Below are 19,804 nucleotides of genomic sequence, written 5' to 3' on the forward strand. Positions count from 1 at the left end.
ATCTTGAATCAAGTCATTCAGACATAAATTAAAAAGTAAAATTTCTCAACAATGTGGGAGATTCACAGTCACAAACACATGGCTTGCACATGTTCACCTTGTGTTTCACTTTTGAACTACTGTAAGTGCACCTCAAAAATGCTGCAAAACATGGAATACCATATCCTTTAAAAAGACCTATTTTAACATAACTGTCATGGCTAACTGGGGTGAGCCTTGTGGAGCAAATAAATGAGGACCCAAGAGCAGGCACTTGCTGAGATGCGAAGGAGTTTTATTGCAAAATCAAACACAAGGTGAAAATGGCAAAACGGAACTAAAGATGATGCATACTGGGGGAAACTAAACAGCAGGGCTATAGGAGTCTGGGTCAGTTGTAACGGCAACAGTCTGGGTTAATTGTAACAATAATGCAAATGTTACAACTTACACCACTATTACTTTAACTGTTTTCTTTGAATTGCAGTATGTCGAGGTCGTGGAAGAGAAAGACTGACCGAGGGGTGCCTCTCAGTATTTTGGAGAGAGCATCAAATGATGTTAGAAATCAGGGAAAGCCCAACAGATCTGTGGCAAAAATTGTATGGCATTTGCAATGTCAGTTTGCACTGATTTTGTAAGGAGAGGAAGAAGCTGGAAGAGCAGGGATCAAGGGGACTCCCACAGTAGGATACCATGGTGGAAAGATGGTCTTCACTGATAAATAAGAGAAAGAATTAACATAATACGTGATGAGGGCTGCAGATGCATTTTATGGACTATCTCCACGTGAGGTAAGCAGATAGGAATTGATAAAGGATAAGGCAGGGGAAGGTTAGAAATTTGTAATAGTGACAATTTAAAATATAGTATATTAGAAATACAAACATATTTCGTGATTAAAATTACAGGTAAAAGAACTGACATATCAGCTTGCAGTGAAACATGGATGCAAATATCCAAAGTCATGGGACTAATTCTGGAGGGCTGGACCAGAATGGTTCTCAGCCTACATGAAAAGAAATCCAACTTTGTCCATTAGAAGTGCTGAGGCTACAAGTCTGGCACAGGCCACTAATTTTAATAAATACAATGTAGCAATGTTTTTCAAAAGATTTGATGAAGTTCTAAAGAGACACCTTAACTGCAAATGACATATGGAATACTGATGAGACTGGCATAACAACTGTGCAAACCCTAGCCAGAGTGATTGCAAAATGTGGCACTAAACAAGTTGGGGCAATGAAATCAGCAGAAAAAGGTTCACTGGTCATCTTTGTATATGTGGTTAATGCCATTGGCAACACAATTCCTCCAATGTTTGTGTTCCCACGCATACGTTATGCAGTAATGGTAGTGGAAATAAATCAGGATGGATGCAAGAAACAGATTTCCTCATCTTTCTGAAGCACTTTGCAAACCACACCCAGGTCAGCCGTTTAAAAAAAAAAAAAGTAATTCTTCTCATGGACATCGCAATGGAATTGCAATGCTCACATTCCCCCCTCACTGCAGTCACAAACTCCAACCACTTGACAGGAGTGTTTATGGCCCACTGAAAAAGATGAACAGTGCAAGTAATTGCTGGATGAGAATGAATCCAGGAAAGACTGTGACAATATATGAAATACCAGGTCTTGTCAGAACTGCACTTCCAGCAGCAGCTACACCAAAGACTATACAAGCTGAATTCCAGTGCTATGGAATTTGGCTATACAATCCAAACATACTTGAGCAAAGTGACTTTGCTCCATCACAGGTCACAGATCGTCCTTCTCCAACTCTCCATACAGACATTTCTCCAGCTGACCAACAGTCCGCTTCTCTTGCGGCTTATCTCACCAGTCCTACAGCTGATGACGTGACCATTCCTCCAGATCCTCACATCTGCAGTCTTCTAACTGAAGATATGCAAAAGCTGGACCAAGAAAAACCCTTTTAGCGGGAAGAAAAAGGAAACAAACAGCAAGACTCACTGATACACCAGTCAAGGTGGCCCTTGAAGCAGGCCACAGAAGGAGGAAAATACGTTTCCCAAAGAAGAGGCTGCGCCAGAAACAAGGCAAATCCACTCTGACAAACTTAAAACAATCCAAGCTTTTAACATCGCAAAAGAAAAATCTGAAAATGAAAAACACTGAACAGGACAACACAAATTCCTCAGACGCTGATGAGAATTTCTGTATTGTGTGCATGGAAAACTTCAATAACTCAAACCCCAAAGAAGCTTGGGTTAAGTGCCTGACCTGTACACTGTGGGCTCATGAGGACTGCACTGCAGGAGTGCCATACGTCTGTCACCACTGTGATTCTGATAGATTAGAAACTTGACACAAACACGCATAGTTCAGTTGATGAAGCTGGTGCACAACTACATTTTTTCAGCTTCATTGTTATGTTCAAAAGTTGGTGCAAGAGTTATAGGTTACAATGTCCACTGAGTCAACGAGGCCAAACTCAAAGAAGGCCAACCAAAATTAATGAAATATTCACTTGTTGAAAATTCCATAATTTGTCTTGTTGGAATATGTTCAAAAGCTCGATTTCTGCATTGTGTCACACGCACATAGCTACATAAATATTTATTTTCAGAGAAAATAGCAGAGACATGTAAATACTTTGCATTACATTTTGAATCCACTACCTTAAAAGAGCTCCAAGCTACAGACAGAAATGTCAAAAATGTTTACAATTTCCCCCGGTCTCCCCTACACTGACATAAGACATGGACCTTCAAAATAAAACAGGAATCAAGAAAAAATTCACAAAGACGCAGACTTGACACTGAACTGAACCTACACTAAACACGAGGGCACAAAAGCAAAACCTAAGAAATAAGCCCTTAACCAGAAAAAACTGAAACAGATTTATAATATTCAAAACACGATAACTAAAGAATCAGAACATAAACAATAATACAGAAAAATACCTGAAAATGCTGGGTCAAAATGACCCAGATCCGTGATAATCTGTACACGTCTATCATCGTCATCATTTCGGAGATTATTCCTGATGATGTCACCCTAATATTGAACTTGAGCAACCGCTTATAAAAGGGTTCCTCTAGGACCCTTAAATTTATTAAAAGCCCCTCTGAAGCCTTCAGTTCCTTGACCCACAAACCTGGAATAAAAGTTAAAGCTAACAGAAGCACAGTGTTCACGTTATAGTTGGCGTCTCTAAGCATGGATGGGCATGAGGATTTGAAGTTGCCACACTGAACAGACAAAAGTAACATGTGACCAACACAAAGGAGCACAACAGTCACAAACCCAAAATGATTACCTGATCTGCTACAACACAAAACCAGAAGTAGCAACAAATAATCACAACTAAGTGATCTGTTGTCTCCACCACACAGTCACATACAAGTGGCCTCATACCACAACAAGTTACTTTAATCCAAAAAGTTCAGTAAATCAAGCATACTAGTGACCAACCACAAAATGGAGAGCTATGGCCACACAATGATCACATCAAGGGTGGCTCAGCAGCCCACAGTGTTATTGCCATCACCTGGCCAACAACACTCACAAGTGATCCAACAAAATAGCCATATTCCCCACAACACTAAAGGTCACAGCACAAAACACTCACCTCACAAGGATCTCATTAGCATCCATCCACACTGACATATGCACACACAGGGTGTGCACACAATGCCAACTTAAAAACAGCCTACCTGCCTCAGCTACAGACCATAATCAAGAATGGTCTCAAACCTCCTACCAAGTTTGGTGCCACTGATTTACTATGTGCAACTCCCATCCTAAAATGCTAAAAAAAAAACAATAAAACTTTACCTGTCTAGTCTTCAGTGGTGTACCGGGCTCGAGGCACCTTTAAACGCAAACTCAAGGATAGGCAGCAGACCGGGGTACAGTCTCCCACCAAACCCTGAAGCGTACCCCCACCCAGGATAGCCACCAAACACAATAAACTAAAACAAAGCAAAACAACAAACAAGTGCTTCGATGGAAGGGCAGCACAGCCACAGCACAGCTGAAACACACTAACTAAAGGGAGTTTGCTCAATTACAGTGAACACCATCACTCACCCACTTAAAAGCAAAACAAACTGACATTCAGTCTGCACTAAAATGTCCAAATATCCCGGACGTGCCACCACTTATGTTACGACCCGGCTCAAAAGCCGCAACATAAGAAAAAGGAGACGAATAACAGAGTGTGGGTGAGAAGAGGTTTCATCCTAAAATGGAAAACCAGGTTGGCTAAAATGGCTGGTGCCACCAAGGCAAAGACTAGTGCACTGCCAGAAAGCTTGCCTCAGGTATGCTTTTATCCACACCTGACTAGGTGTGGCCAATTAGCACCAGCTGAAAACACTGAGACGATTAAAAGCTGCAGAGGGACGTAACAAAAGGGGATTTATGTAGTAAAAAAAAAAGCAACAAAAAAACCCAACAATATTTAAATTAACTGTCCCTGCTTTTTTTTTTGTCATTTCTGATTTAAAGAACACCCTTTATATCTTCTTCCACTACTTCTAAAGCAAACAATAGCACCGGCAAATGGTAGATTTATTTTATGTCTCATTAATTACACATTACATAACTAAGTAAACCTTTACAGATGATTCGTTTTTAAATGCCTTCCCTACTTTTCATATTCGATTACTAAATTTTATTCGGGCCATACTGCTTCTGTGAGTCAAGCTGAAGTGAATAGTGCCTTTTTAGAGGTCATATCAGTGCTGGCTCACATAACACAAACCCTGGCTAATCATTAACAGTGGCTTTTCAAAAGAACCTTCTCTTTTCATCCACAGTTGATAATAACAACCTTGTGATCCACCAATTTCAACAAATTACTCCTCAACACTCATCTTTTCAGACACACTTACTACAAGCAAGTGTGTGTCGGTTTAGAAATCAGTGCTTTTATCTCTTTGGTTCTTACGTCATTGCTTAAACTAATATTTACTTTTAAAGCTTCTTTCCTCCTGCACTATGAAGGTTAACCAGTACCTGCACTACTGCTTCTTAGCCCATATTTCTTTTGTAACACGGATTAGTGAGTGTCTAGTCATGACTCCAGCTATCAGATTTTTGCCTCTCCCTAATACTCTAATAGCTGTGGTGTCTGCCTGCCTGTGGCCGTTCACACAGAGGGAGTAAAGCGCTCCAACAGAGCGATTCAGCGTTGTGTTAAATTGCTGCCTTCAATTTGCGTTAGATTTATCTAAATCGCAATAAGAGCGTTAACCTTTACCTTCGTTAATAACAGCAGAGATATGTGAAATTGACAATGAGGGTGTGGAGAGCTTAAAAGCCAGATGAACAAACTAAAGAAATAAAGGAGTGACCTATCTATGGTTGTATCATCATCAGGCTACACACCCTTGAGCATTGTATGACCTTTCTGAAAGTCAGTACTAACTTAAATGCAACTAGAAATCGGACATAACAGTAGCTCTTTTACTATTGAGTCAAACCCACTTGTCAGTCTTTTGTATATGAATAAATACATTTACTTGTTCTGGGAAAAAGCTACTGTGTATCCCGAGCCTCACAAAGTAATAATTCAAAGCTGGATCACAGGATTATTTGTGTTCTATCTTCTGTTCTTAATATAGCTATTCGTAGCGTATACATATCAGTTAGAACTGTACACTTCCCTTTAAAATAAGTGATTTGTTGCCCGGACTGTGAGATTAATTCACTGTTATTATTTTTATTATTAGTTGTAGTAGTTGTGATACTAGTAAAAGTTTTTATTCAGCTTGAACCACTGCATGTATAACCCAAATCTTGTTTTCAAAATAAATCAAATAGTCAGTTTTGGAGTTCAGGCGTTCCAGTGAAAGATTGGCTCTGGGCGCACAAGCTTCCGTGATGTCCTTGAACGCAGCGCGGTCTTCCAGGGAGTGGCCCCAGCACCTGTCCGACCTGTTCTGGGGATATATGACGCCTGAGGAATTTCTCTCGCTGTCACGGTCCTTTGTTTAACGGGCTCTTTTTAGTGGGAGACAAGAGGGCGAGAGAGAGAGAGAGAGAGGGGGAAAGAGAAAGGGGGCAGACAGAAACAGGAGAGATGTCGGAACCAGCCGCCAACCCCGCTGTCAACCCCGCTGTCAACCCCGCTGCCACCTCGTTTCCAACGGCAACTATTACTTTACCTTTGGGACCGGGCGTGTTGAGGACCTATTCCGGAGCCCTCCTCTGTTTAGAAATAGTAAGTGTTGTTTTTATATTTAGAAAGGAGAGAGCGAACAAAAGGTGCACCTGTTGGTTTTATTCGTACATTTATCAGTGACCTCAATGTGTGTGTGTGTGTGTGTGTGTGTGTGTGTGTGTGTGTGTGTGTGTGTGTGTGTATATAGTCACTTTGTCTTTATTAATAATTGATGATTCTTGCAGTTAAATTCCAGTTAGACATTTATTTGTAGAATTTTTTTCCTCCCATTTCTCTCCCTTTTTTCTTTCTCAGTGTCGTTGTCAGCGCTACGCACTGTGACTCTTCGTCACGGTGTTTCCTTACCAGCAGCTCTGTAACTCTGCTGGTCTACGAGCGTTATCTCCTTACGAACTATTTATGACTTTAAGACTTTAATAAGTGAGCAGATAACTTCTTGTTTGCATCTGCAGTGCCAGCAGTGAAATGCATCCTATAACTCGGCAAGGTGACCTCAACTCCACCTTTACATGCGTCCTCTAATCTTGGTGGTTATTTTACTAATTGTCTGTCGCAGATACAGCCTTATTAAACGCTCCTTCAGTCTGCCAATTTTTTCTTGTGACTGATATCAAACTTTGCTAATGCTAAAGGTGTTTCCACTGAATAAAACTTGTCATTATCAACGCTAGTCTTTCTCCAGAATGAGTCATTGTAGCTATGGCAGTTTGACTTACATTCTGTTGCCGATCGGTATCCAAATGCTCCAAGCAGCAACAACATGCATCCTCATAGTCTGCTTTAAAACTTGCTGTACCTTGAAAACAATAAAACAGATTGCTTTTGTCAAGAAACAAAACTGACTGTAGCCTCAGGGTGTGTTTCAAAAGAACATTACAATATCATTTAAATCACTTTTAAGAATGCACAGGCTGATGCAGTAGTATAAAATAATATGTTTTGCTGACTCGCTGCCCTCATGTTACCTCTAAAAGAAAATGGTCTAAGGAATTTGCACACTGTGACGCAAGTAGATGAGATAGTAGATAGAAGCAGGCTCATTCAAAGCAGCCTTGCTAATGCAGTGAAAAAAATATAGGAATAACTAGAGCTGGGCGATATGACCCAAAATTCATATCTCGATATTTTTTAGCTGGATGGCGATATACGATATATATCTCGATATAATTTTTTTAAGCCATATGGTAAGAACAAAAAGAGAGTTTAGTCAAAGCTGTGTCCCAGATGTCAATCAGGCACTTTTATTAACATACAGCACAGATGTACATGAAGAAATTACTCAAAAATAAATTATCAGCATTTATTAAATAATAATGCTCCATAAATAAAAGAACACAATGTTGTTTTTGTGCATAACAAAAAGCTCACAATTGTGCAGTCAAAATGTAAACTAAAAGACGCTGAGCATAATAACAAAGACAGACAGATTTCACAGCTGCTCTGTTCCCAACTTCTACTGCGTGACTGACAGCCTGGAGTTTGAAATCCTCTTTGTAACCGTGTCTCTTAACAGGTGCCATTTATGGTCCTTATACACACACACACACACAATACGGTAATATTACGTTGAAGCACAGTACGTATTACTCCGCGATGCTCCATTACGGTAGCCGTAATGCTAATTTGCGGTAACTCGTTAACGGAGATTTGCCGTGTTCATCTTGTCGTTGCCTGCAGGTGAAGCTATGGGGGAGGGGGAGTTGTGCTCAGTGAAGGAGAGGCGAGGCCCAGTAACGCAGCGTAGAGACAAAAATGGACGAAAGAGGCAAACTTGCGGCTCCACAAGTATAATTATAACGTAACATAGACTATATCGATATAAACGATGTTGTCACATCTTATATCTCGTATGAAAATATATCGATATTTTTAAAAAACTCGATATATCGCCCAGCTCTAGGAATAACTGCGTCCGTCACTAATGCAGGTTCTTGTGTGTGTCCCCAGTTATTTGGTGGTCTAGTATGGATCCTGGTGGCGTCGTCCAATGTGCCGGTGCCCCTGCTGCAGGGGTGGGTGATGTTTGTGTCTGTAACCACCTTCGTTTTCTCCTCCGCCTACCTCGCTCTCCTCATCACTGGTTTGGCTGACCGCATCAATACTGACTGGAACTTCTTGGTAAGCTGTTGATAGATTAGTTTGTCAAGCTTCCTGTCTGTCATCTTCTTTTTCTTTCGGTTGGTCCCTTTTGGGGTCGCCACAAAAGATCACCTGCCTCCGCATCACCCAATTCCTAGCATCCTCTTTTAAACATGCCAACTTGCACATTCATTTTGAGCCCCCTCTATAATGCACTCAAATGAAATATTTAAATATTTACCAAGGTTTGGTGTGCGATAAGTAAATCAGAGAGGCTCTGACTCAATCTGGAAAAGCAGCAAAGTCACATATCATAAACTGCTATGAGATAGCAGACAGTGATCTGAAAGAACCTGTAAATGGAATAATTTAGTTTAAAAAGAAAGGCAAGCCAGTGGGTTAAATTTAACCACTGGTTAATGTGTGTTTGTGGCATGCGCACTGGAGATCTGTTTAAGTGGGAAAACTGCAATCCAGTCAGTTTTACTGCATAGACGGTATTTTAGCAAACTGGTGCATTGAAGTTTCTACATATCAAATAAAGACTCCCCTCTTAAAGTTGAGTCAGTAAACCTGTTTAGACAATTGCACATTGTTATATTACAATAGACTAATATACGTATCACAGCTGTTGTCGGTTTTCTGTTTAGCTGGTTGAGCTAGCTGTTGAGTACAGTCTCCTTTATTGCATCTAAATTAATAGGCTTTGTCAGTGTGACTGCAGGTAAATTGTGTAATGTTCATTCGTTTGTTTTTGTTGTAGATATTCGGTCACATCTGTGAACTGTTCAAATCTTTTACATTTCTAGCACACTAGAGAACTTGGAAAATGACACAAGACATTATAGGGCTTTGAATCAATGACAAAAGGCAATGCAATGTTCACAAATGTATCATTTATTTACCCTGACTCTCGCAGGATTTATGGATTCCCTTGTTGGGTTATGCATCACTTTATATGGCCCACTGAGATCCACTGAGATAAGATAACTTCTTCATTTTACAATCACTCAATCGCTTTAAAGTGAAATGAGCAAAGCTTCAAGACATGTGACTGAAGATGCTACCCAAGACTGGATCAAAACATTGAGCATTCGAATTGAAGTAAAACATATAAATCACAGCAAAGGAAGCCAAAAAAAGTTTAATTAGTGCAATAACTATGTTATGATGTTTAAATATAAGTAAAAATGCCAGAAGTTGTGCCTTGTTCTTGTGTTGTGATTATAAAGGACTCATGTCTGTGTCCAGTCTGGGCTCTCAGACAGAGCCACGCTGGCCTGAGGCTCTGAGCCCCGCCCCAAGAGCGGCTTGTGGTGTTGTTTGTTTTCATCTGAACAATGAGTGACATGGATGATGAGCTCACACTAAAACACAACAAAGACCTGCCTGTAGATCCACGAGGCTCACCGAGTCGGCAGCACAAACTCTCATTAAACATCTTTACACTGCACTAGTTTAAATCACTTCTTGCGTCGTCTTGTATGCCTCTCTTTGTCAATATAATTTGATATATATTCCAAAGTGCAAGAGGCCACGGTGACTAGAACACTGTTGTGCAAGTTGGGCTTTTATTTATTCCCATGTACTGGCATAAGGACCGAGTAATGAAATCTAAGCTGTTCAACAATTTTATCAAAAAAAAGAAGAAAAAAAGAAAACTCTTGCCTGTAGTTGTTTATCCCTGAAAGCTAAAAGTGCATAATGTGTTTCCTCTTCTTTTTCTCAGGATCTTTTTTACCATTTCATAGCTCTCCTCTTCTACTTTGCCGCCTTTGTGTTGGAGGCAGCAACAACAGCAGCTGCCATCAAGATTCTACCAAACCAAACCGCATGCATATTGAAACCTCGCGGCAATATTTTGACATTCCTGGATGGCAGGCAGTACAGTATTAATGTGGTAGCCACGGTAAGTCCTGTATATGTTGTCACATTCAGTCTCTGATATTGCAAGTGTTGTTGAAAGATTAAAAAAAATGTAATTTAGTGCTGTCAATAGATTAACTAATTAATCGCACAATTTTCTGTAATTAATCGCAATTACCTGATCAATAGCCTAATTGCAATTAACTTTATATTTAAGCTTGTAACTGACATTTATGCAACATAATGAAGTAAATGCAGAATAAACACAAAGACTTTTGGGGAGGACCTTCAAGTCCTTGACACGAGGAACCAAAGCTATGTAAAGCGTGTGTTCTCAACAATTTTAATAGGTCTGAGGTTTGTTGCAATCCACTTGGCAATTGCGTCAGTCAATATGTCCGAGGTAGACTTACTGAGTCCCCGATGCTCCGTGAGTGGTTTGTTGCAGCTGGGTGACGCATTAGCCAAAGTGCTAGCAGCATCCCCGACTAACATATGCTTCGCGTCAATGTGATATTTTAAGCTGGAAGTGCTTCGGTGAAAAGAAAATTCCTTCCTGCACAATGTGCATAATACTTTGTGTCGGTCAACTGTTCCGTCTTGTTATTTTTTAATACTCAAATTTCCCATCGAGAGGGCCAGTGTGCGTTTATCACCTTCAGCTGCCCATCACTACCAGATCAACTGCCCATTTGCGCATGTGCGAAGGTAACTCTGCTTGGACAAACTGCCCGACAAATGCATTGACAGAAACACTTAAGGGATTTTGAGTCATCCTGCACTCCAGATGCGTTAATTGCGATAAAAATTTTAATCGTGTTGACCGTGATGGCGGATTAATTTGTGTTAATGCGGTAATTTTGACAGCACTAGTTATAATATAGTTGCACGACTGCCAGCAACAGTACATGTGGTTTTACAGAAGGTCCATTCATTATAATTACCCCTTGCTGCTTTGGTTTTGGACATAGACTGTATATAAAAGACGAACATTCTTAAGTCAGTCGCTTTCTAATGGCCAGCAGGGGGGAATTCCTCTGGTTTCACATAGATGCCTGTCTGTATAGAAGTCTGTAGGAAGTGGTCCTCAGCCCCTTTGATCTGCCACCTTATGACCTTGTGGTCCCATTAGGCTTGAAAAGCAGGATAAAGACACTAGCCTGTCATCATGCCGTGTTTCCTTGCTCACCATGTCTGGGTTCAAAACCTCAGTACAACAACAGAGAAAATGCTCAGTTTGAGGCTTCTCAACACTTCTTCACTAACCAGTGAGTGCTGTCATGGTGACTTTGTCCACCTTTTACATACAGCCTGTGGTTTGCATTTAGATTTTTGCATACAGCTCTTGGTAACGTGAAAGCATGTGTCATGTTTTATAAAGAGAAAAGAGCATCTGTTGTGCCCAGCTTTTAGCTGGAACTGCCAGGCTATAATATTTGGCCTGGTAGTTCCATAATGGCCATAATGTTGGTTAACCCCCTTTCTTCTCTGTCCCAGATATTTGCCTTTGTGGTGACACTATGCTATGGCTGCAGTATGGTGATGGGCTTCAAGAGGTGGAGGAAGTAACTGCGAAAATGGACACAACTTGATTTTCCAACTTCCTGCTTCATAACTTCGACATGTATTAAAACATGAGCCACATTGTGCAGTGCTCCTTAGAGAGCTCTGCTACTGAGTTCGGCAAAGCGCACACTGTTATTTCCTATTACGACGCTCTTGTCAGAAAGTGATCACCACATCAAAGCTACGGTGGAAAAATATAGATGACGAAATTCTCAGCCTCAGACAAAACATCTGGCAAGATGTCTGGATGTTAATGTTTCTGCAGTAATTTATTTTGAGATATCGAAATCACGAAATTCACGTAAATTCACACAGGGCTGATAAAGGTATTTTGAGGACATGGATAAAGAACAGTACTTATAGGGCTCGTTATCAGCGTATAGATTTGATTTATTAACCGAGAGTTTTGCAACTTTTGATGCTAATCACTCAAAATTGATATGGGAAGATAAGGAATGCTGTGAGTGGTTATATTGCACAGGACTGTGAAACTAGTGAGGGTCATTAAAATAATTCAAATGATGCTCGAGTTTTGTTTTCCTCCCTGCTACGTTAAGCAAACAGATAATGTCCCAGTTTCTAAATCACTGCTTCACTGGAAGAAACAATTCCCATTTTTAGTTCCATTACAAATATTAGATTAGATTACTTTGATGGCACAATATGTTTCACAGACTACAAACAGCAGGCATATTCTTAATCCCAGTGTCGCTGACATACCTTGGTGCTAAGGCGCTGTGAACTCTGATTTTAACACTGCTGTCATGAAATGTTCATGTGGCTTAAAATGAAGGTGGATCTGGTGTTTGAATGTCTTAATATTTTTGATTGAATGTTTTTCAAAATATTGTAACCTACTGCAGACTTGGTCATTACTGGTAATGTAGCTGACTTCAGTGACTTACAGATAAATAAAATCAATAATTTAACCTGTTCATTAATTTTTGTTAAAAAGTATATTTTAAATAGAATGTTTTAATATTTGACCTTAATACTTAATTGTGTTGATGCCTTATTAAACCGCTTAAATGAATAACTATCTTACTCGGTACGTGATTTATGATTTGTTTTTGCTGCATACTTTTGTTTGTGTTAGGTAACTGGAACATATTGTTAATTTAAAATAGTGTTAAATTAATATGTTTTTGATTGTTTGATATTTTAAATGCATTTTAGAGCAACAAATAAAAGTCGTAAATTAAAAAAATAAAACTAACTTGTCTGTCACAGTCAACAGTTTGTTTGTTTTTGGGGTTTTTTAATATTGTAATTAAGAGTTGCCAAAGTCAGAACATTTTAAATTACAGTGCAGGGTTTTATGAACGCACGAGTCTTGTTGCTGGGAGTTTCAGTTATCATGTATAAGCTGGTTTTGACTCTTTTCAACTGTATGAAACCCTCCAAGTCCTCACTCTGACAGTTGGAGTTCTGTCTCCATCTTTTCCATCTATATATTTTAGCAAAATGTTTCTCAGTCTAAAATAACGAGGCTTTATTGTATTTACAACCTACACAAAAATGTCCCTGCTTGTGTAAAATCCTAATCAGTAGAGCTAATTGTGATGTGATTATTAGCGGATATTTTTATTTTATTTCGTAATATTACATTTCCAGTTCCAGTTACCTTAGATACAAGTATATTTAAAAAGAAATTCAATTCTACATAATAGAACATTATTAAAAGTCATTTAGCCTTACAGGTGTTAACGTTGGGTAAATACAACCTCAGATGAACAAAACATGACATGTCACAGTGTTCCATTAATTATTTAACAAAAACTAAGTCAAAATACAAAAGCAATTTGTAGAGAAAAAAAGCTCCCTTCATCCAATAGCTATTACTGTTCACCTAATAGGTTTCTGTATGACTTTATCAGTCTCTCACATTGTTGTAGAGCAATTTGACCCACTCTGAAATTGCTGGCATATCCACTCTTGAGAACATTGTGGTATCACGTTAACACACATCCAGACCAGTAAACTGACATAACCTTTGCTTTTACAGAGGTTCCCACACTTGCAGCACTTGGCTGTTAGTTTCCTATTAATTCCTATGGAAGCAGTAACAAAATTTTTCTACACACTGCTTCTGCATTTTTAGCTTAGTTTTAGCTGAATAAATAATGACACACTGTAATATGTTGTAATATGTGTTTTTGTTCATCAGAGGCTGCATTTGCCTAATTTTAAGATCTGGTACGGATCAGATGACTTTTATTATGACCTGATATGCAAAACATTATAACTGAAAGGGTGTACTTTCCTTTGCAAGTCATTGTCCTGTATCTGTTTGAGATGAATTATTTCACAGGGCTTACTGGATCTTACAAAGTGTTGCTATAGTATATTTTTTCTAATACATAGTTATACATATTTGATTTCACTGTTACTCTACTACTACAGGATGCATATATAAGTCCTCTATGTTTCAAAATGTATCAGCTTTTGTGTTGAGAATGATTATGAACTTTTCAAGATGTATTGAATAAAAAGTATGAGTGCGAGTAAACTGCAATTTCTGCATGGAAATACAGCATATTCAGCATATTTCCCTCCTGGATTAATAAAGTCCCTTGCGGTGATTTTATCTTGTGATTTTTATTTCGACCACTAGATGTCGTGCTTTGCTAATAAAACTGTTGTGATTTGTTGCGTCACTTTTCTAAATTAACATATCCTAAACTATGTTCAGTTTAAATAGCAACTGAATTTGCACCAACAAGAATGTATGATGATGTATTTTTGAAATAATTTGCTTTATCACTGCGGTCTCAATATTTTCGAAGTCAAACTACATTTATAGGAAATAAAACATTTTTGAAACACGTTTCTGATTCATTGAAATAACACGTTCAGTCGTTGTTTCTGTGCTATTTGAACTAAAAATTAAACAAACAAACAAACAAAATCAGACTTGCTTAAGGATACGCTAGAAGTCACTTGTAAACGTGCGTTACTTCACCTGCACATCTGCAGCAGCCTAAACCGGAAGTAACAAGACTCCTTCGTAGGTACTTCACAATAAAAACCAAAAATAAAAACCTTGAGCTACCACCAGGTCGTAGTATTCAATTTTAAATTATGTTCGATTGGTTATTTGTGTCTATTAATGATATAATTACAACGCCGAACAAGCTATGACCTTAGATCCTCCAGTAAGTTGATGCTTTATTTTGATGACAAACAGGCGATCGGAAGTGCACTTTTTGTATCTTTCGGCCAGGCTTGACGGCTCGTTACTGCTTTTTCTCCCTCTCAGTGTTGTGAAGTAAGGGCAAACCTCGGGTGTCGATATTAAAGCTACCTGTCAAGCTGCGGAATAACGTTATCAGCTGAACATCGTGGATTTTATGCGTTTCGATTGGCAGACTTCCAAACAGTATCTTGGCGCTTCAGTTATGGATATGAGCGGGGCGGCGTGGAGGGGAGAGGGGGATTTAAATTTCTTTTCGTCCCGACAGCTTCTTTTGATTTGAAGTAGTTACGGTGCACCTCAGCAGAATAAAACGGCCAGTGTTTCCTCGCGATAAAAGTTACTAGAGCAGTCGACGTTATTTCTCGCGGGTTTCCTTGATTTTTTTTACGAATCAGTTTTAGGGTTGTGTAGAGTTTGTGTTTTTCGTGGAGAGCGGAGGAGGTGAAGTGAAAACGGCTCTCGGAGTCGGGACTGACCGCTGGAGTTGGTCCTGAAAAATGGAGGCTGTTATCGAGAAGGAATGCAGCGCGCTCGGAGGACTCTTTCAAACTGTTATCGCAGACATGAAAGTAAGCCTTTTAAACTTTACACTATCACTTAATTTACCAAAGAGCCACATCCAAAACATAACTAGCTACTTGACTCCCCTAACAGCAGCCTGGTAACTGGTAAACGAGAGCCGTGGTTGGTTAGCTAAGTTTAAACTTACACTTAGAGCCAGGCTTTTGATCTCAGCTTAAAATCAACCCTAACCTCTTGTATGCATTTATACGAATAGAAAAATGATTTTCACTTGATGGTTATCAGCTTGTGTGGCCATAATGTAAATTGCCCTGCTTCTTTTGTTTTGCTTTTTTGCGGTATGTGTTTTGTTACGTTTCAATGCAGTCTTCTTATTTGCTCCAGTTTGAAGCAGATGTAGTGACCAACATTAAAGGCTAACTGGGGCAGTCACAAAACTAGGGCGTCTTGTTTTGATGTTATTTTTTGACAGAGCTTGGCTGATGAGACAATTAGCTGATTCCCCAGCTGTTGTGTTTGCCTAATGGTATGCCCGGGGACCTAGCTGTCAGTGTAGAAACCTACCCGCAGGGTCTGAAGGCTCTGACATGGCCTGCCTGATGGAGTCAGAAAGTTTGTTATGAGACCTTCTTCACGCCTCACTCCCTGCTCCAATGAATTATTTTTTTTTTTTTTTGGTTGTCAGGCCACTCTGCTTGCAAGGTAGTGCCAATAAAAAATGTGCAAATGCACGTAGTAATCTAAACAAAAAAGATTCAAATTCCCATTGTCTTTTATGGCACAGCTGATGAAGATATGCCTGCCTACTGTAACCTTTCACAGTATGTAAGCCTAATCTGTTAAGGAGTGATGGCAGGATAGGGTGGATGCAGGGGAAGCTCATTCGTCTTGGTGATGTTTAGAGAGAGAGAGAGTCAACAGGAGGTTTGCAGAGGGGACCAGGATGACACGATGAGAGAAGATGGGCAGAGGTGATGTAAGGGTGACTGCATTATTCAAAGAATGATAGAGACCATCCCTAGTCTCTACTACCAGGAGTAGTAGAGACTAGGGATGGTGTTTGGGTGTAAAGTTTGACAGCATAACATAACATTCCTCAGGCCTCTGACAGTAGTAACACATTAATGGCAAACATGTGCTCATGCTATAGTCATCATTTTATCTTGTGCTCCCTTACTAGCTCCTCTTGACGATGGATTAGGCCACTTGGTCTCTTTAATGGTTTTGATAAAAGACTCTTCAGCTATTTTCAGCCCGGGACCTGAATTAGGAAACATTTAAAGCCCCCCTATTGGGAACCAGGCTCATTATACCATAGTATTAGAGCTAAAAGACATCTCTGACCCATTTTGAAATCTAACACGCGCAGGACGTCGTTGAGCCCATTCCTGTTTTTCAGTTAAATGTGTCTGTGCAGGAAATATTGAACAAAACATGGGTGAAATGAAAGCCAGATTTTTGGGAGAGCCAATGATTTTCATTTGCATACAACTGATTGATTCATTTTTAGCTTTAATTTATTTCCAGAAACCCTCAGGTCTGCTGTTGATAAGGTGGAAAAACGTGTTATTTTGGGGTTTGGTTGCATAGGGAAGCCTAAACCTTGGTTTAGATTTGTTTAGCCCTGCAGGTGAGGTGAGGCATCAGTATGACCTTTATCGGTTTAATTCTTATGCAACTGTGGGAAAAGTGAAATCTGATCATGTCATGAGATCTTGTCAGTCAGTCATGATTGAGTCTTTTTTTCTTTTTTTACTTCCACAGAGCAGCTACCCTATTTGGGAGGACTTTATCACCAAGGCAGGCAAACTGCAGTCGCAGCTCAGGTGAGAGCATGTTTTTGTGCATGTGTATGTGTGTTTTTATGTCTTTTACTCATAGAGGTAGATATTGCATAACCTAATAGATGGGGGCATTATCATTCTCGAGACTAATCACAACAGGTTATAAATTTTTACAGGCTAAAGGAGATTACTTGCACAGGAACATCTTTGTATTGCTGTGACCATTTCCTCTAAATGGACAAGAGGAACTAGCACAGCAGACCCACTGGATCCCCTTGTTATGGTGGTCTAAGGGTTTGGGTTTTTCCTCAAATTTGTTACCTGTCTGTGTCATTCTCTGAAGCTTCCATGTCACAAGCTTAATCACCAACACATGAAAACGTGACATGTGCAGTTTAATGATAAGACTGTAGCCTTTTCTTTTTCAAAATTGCGAGGTTTAACAGGTGCATATTTTCATCTGTGTGCTGAATGTGACAAACAAACGGAGAATAACACCGTATTCACAAGGGGATGATAAAATAAACATAATATATACGAAAATCTAAAGATTCGGGGTTTACAATCTTTTTTTAACAACAAGTACATCACTAATCGTTGCATTTGTGATGACGTTTGAGCAAATTCAGATAGGTGGGATAATAAACACAGGGCTGATTAACTAAAACAACACATTATTTAGTCTAATAATAATAATATCTCATGCACGCCAATGGCACAATTAAGTGAATAAATACATATATCCTGGTTTTTGCCTTCATCACTTACACAGCTGATGATTCGCTTGCAAAATATGGGGTATTGAAGAATTGCTCTATAGCAATATCAGTCTCTAACATGTATGTGTCATGGGATAGACTCCCAAATCACTATTGCGTAACTTCTATGGTACCTCACGAATGAGCAATGGAATTTACACAAACGTCTCATCCATTAGCAATACTGCACAGGGGTCTTTTACATAGCTCAGTAGGTAAAGTGGGTAAAGTAGGTAAAGTGGTCGCCCCATGATCGGAAGGTCGGCGGTTCGAATCCACTTAACGGCTACCCTGAGGTACCCCTGAGCAAGGTACCGTCCCTACACACTGCTCCCCGGGCGCCTGCTTAGTGGGCTGCCCACTGCTTCACTGAGTGAATGGGTCAAATGCAGAGAAAAACAAGTAATTTCCCCATGGGGATCAATAAAGTATCCATTATTATTATTATTATTATTATTATTATCATTTTCCCGTCTTTAGGACATTCCTCTGTTGTACAGTTACACACCTTTTGCCGTTATTATTCCAAGTCGTCCTCTAACAATGGATGCCAATCCCAGCCACCTCTCCTGGTATTTTTTAAGTGGGCACGTGTCACCAGTCCAATAACTTATGACAGCTGAAATAAAAGCTCATTGTCCATTGGGTTCTGCAAACACAAGTGTCCTGTGGTTTCAATTATTCTTTGATTAACAGTGCATGGCATTTTTCTTTCCATTTAAGTGTCCACGTGTCCTCAAACAGACTAACAGGGACAGCTGTATAAAGGCTCAGTGACTTAACAATTCTTTCCAAGAGGAATTCCATGTCCTCTTTGTCCATTTTCTCACTATTAGGGCTGATTAATGGTGATATGTTATTCAAGCGTCTCCATCATTCAGGGGTTAAATATGTGACCCTGGCATGCTAAGGCTCAGGGGAGTATTTGTGACCTCTTTGCTAATGACTGGTTGTTTAGCAGAACAGTGTTTGTGTGTCTGGGTCTCCGAACATTGGTAAAAGTACAAACCTGCTGATTTTGACTTGGGGTGGGGTTTACACTAGTGAGTTTACACTAGGATCTTTTTATTTAGTCTCAGTACACTAGTGGTAGCTGGATGATTGTTTGCCTTCTTCGTGGCATGTAATGTATAGTCATTGTGTCAGTTGGACAGCTCTGTGAGGATGAGCCAGTTGATGCTCTCAGAAAACATTTCATCCTTCACAGGATCATTTTAGACTTAATGTTCCTGATTAATCTTGGCCTACACCCGCTACAGTCTGCAGTGGTTGTTGCATATGGGTGCCTTTAATGATGCCCTTGCTGCTGGATCACTAATAAGTGCAGGATTGCTCATGGTGACCTACAAATAAGACTAATTCTTTTGCCTTTAAAGCCTCTCTCAAGCCATTACAAATGCAAAAATAGCCCCTTTGACTACATCACAACCCCCAACCCACAGTCCTCTGTAATCTGTTTGGGGAGTGGACTACATAGAGGGGCGCACATACACACAAACGCATACGCAGAGTACGACACAAACACACCCACCTTCCCTCCTTGGCCTGGATAAGTGACTAGCCAGCGGTGTTAGCGGCATATGTCTGTGTGTGTAATGATGCCCTAAGGCAGACTACTCTGTAATTTAGCCCCTCTGCCCCCCTCTCCCCTACGAAGTAACTAGGAAATCAACCAATTACAGTGTTCGGGTAGTTCTGTCATTTTTTTCCCTCTGCTCTTTGTGGTTCTAAAGAGTTTCTCACACACACACACACACACACACACACACACGCACAAATATATACACGTGTTTGCGTATAGAACAGAGCTTTGAAGAAGGAAGGCAGGGTGGAATATAGGCTAACTGATTTCTAATGACAGTCCTCCTTTAACTTGTCAGTGTTTGGTCTGTTTGGTG

At 39.9% G+C, this 19,804-nt stretch overlaps 2 protein-coding genes across 7 annotated transcripts in view; both read left to right on the forward strand.

Annotated features, from left to right (window-relative positions):
• Positions 1 to 5,932: 5,932 nt before the first annotated feature.
• Positions 5,933 to 14,430, forward strand: mal2 (mal, T cell differentiation protein 2). Its single transcript, XM_080896285.1, has 4 exons — positions 5,933 to 6,174; positions 8,083 to 8,253; positions 9,944 to 10,123; positions 11,578 to 14,430. The coding sequence occupies exons 1-4, from the start codon at positions 6,034 to 6,036 to the stop codon at positions 11,647 to 11,649; spliced, it is 564 nt and encodes a 187-aa protein (XP_080752411.1). The 5' UTR covers positions 5,933 to 6,033; the 3' UTR covers positions 11,650 to 14,430.
• A 448-nt stretch (positions 14,431 to 14,878) lies between these two features.
• The window catches only part of LOC308405431 (protein MTSS 1-like), a 49,496-nt gene continuing 44,570 nt past the window's right edge, over positions 14,879 to 19,804 (forward strand). For 3 of the 6 annotated variants that reach the window (XM_080896074.1, XM_080896078.1, XM_080896076.1), the window contains exons 1-2: positions 14,879 to 15,411; positions 17,129 to 17,190. In XM_080896074.1, the coding sequence (XP_080752200.1) occupies positions 15,340 to 15,411; positions 17,129 to 17,190 (134 nt within the window). In that variant the 5' untranslated portion in view covers positions 14,879 to 15,339. The remainder of the gene's footprint in view (positions 15,412 to 17,128; positions 17,191 to 19,804) is intronic. The other 3 variants (XM_080896073.1, XM_080896077.1, XM_080896075.1) reach the window with 1 other exon arrangement.

Source organism: Rhamphochromis sp. 'chilingali', assembly GCF_963969265.1.
Source record: "Rhamphochromis sp. 'chilingali' genome assembly, chromosome: 11".
Lineage (NCBI taxonomy): Eukaryota > Metazoa > Chordata > Actinopteri > Cichliformes > Cichlidae > Rhamphochromis > Rhamphochromis sp. 'chilingali'.

Bases quoted from the DNA above. Each gene is read 5' to 3' on its own strand.
- mal2 (XM_080896285.1), top strand. From the start codon at position 6,034: ATGTCGGAACCAGCCGCCAACCCCGCTGTCAACCCCGCTGTCAACCCC. The intron at 6,175-8,082 runs GTAAGTGTTGTT...GTGTGTCCCCAG, and splicing joins CCCTCCTCTGTTTAGAAATA to TTATTTGGTGGTCTAGTATG. The intron at 8,254-9,943 runs GTAAGCTGTTGA...TCTTTTTCTCAG, and splicing joins ATACTGACTGGAACTTCTTG to GATCTTTTTTACCATTTCAT.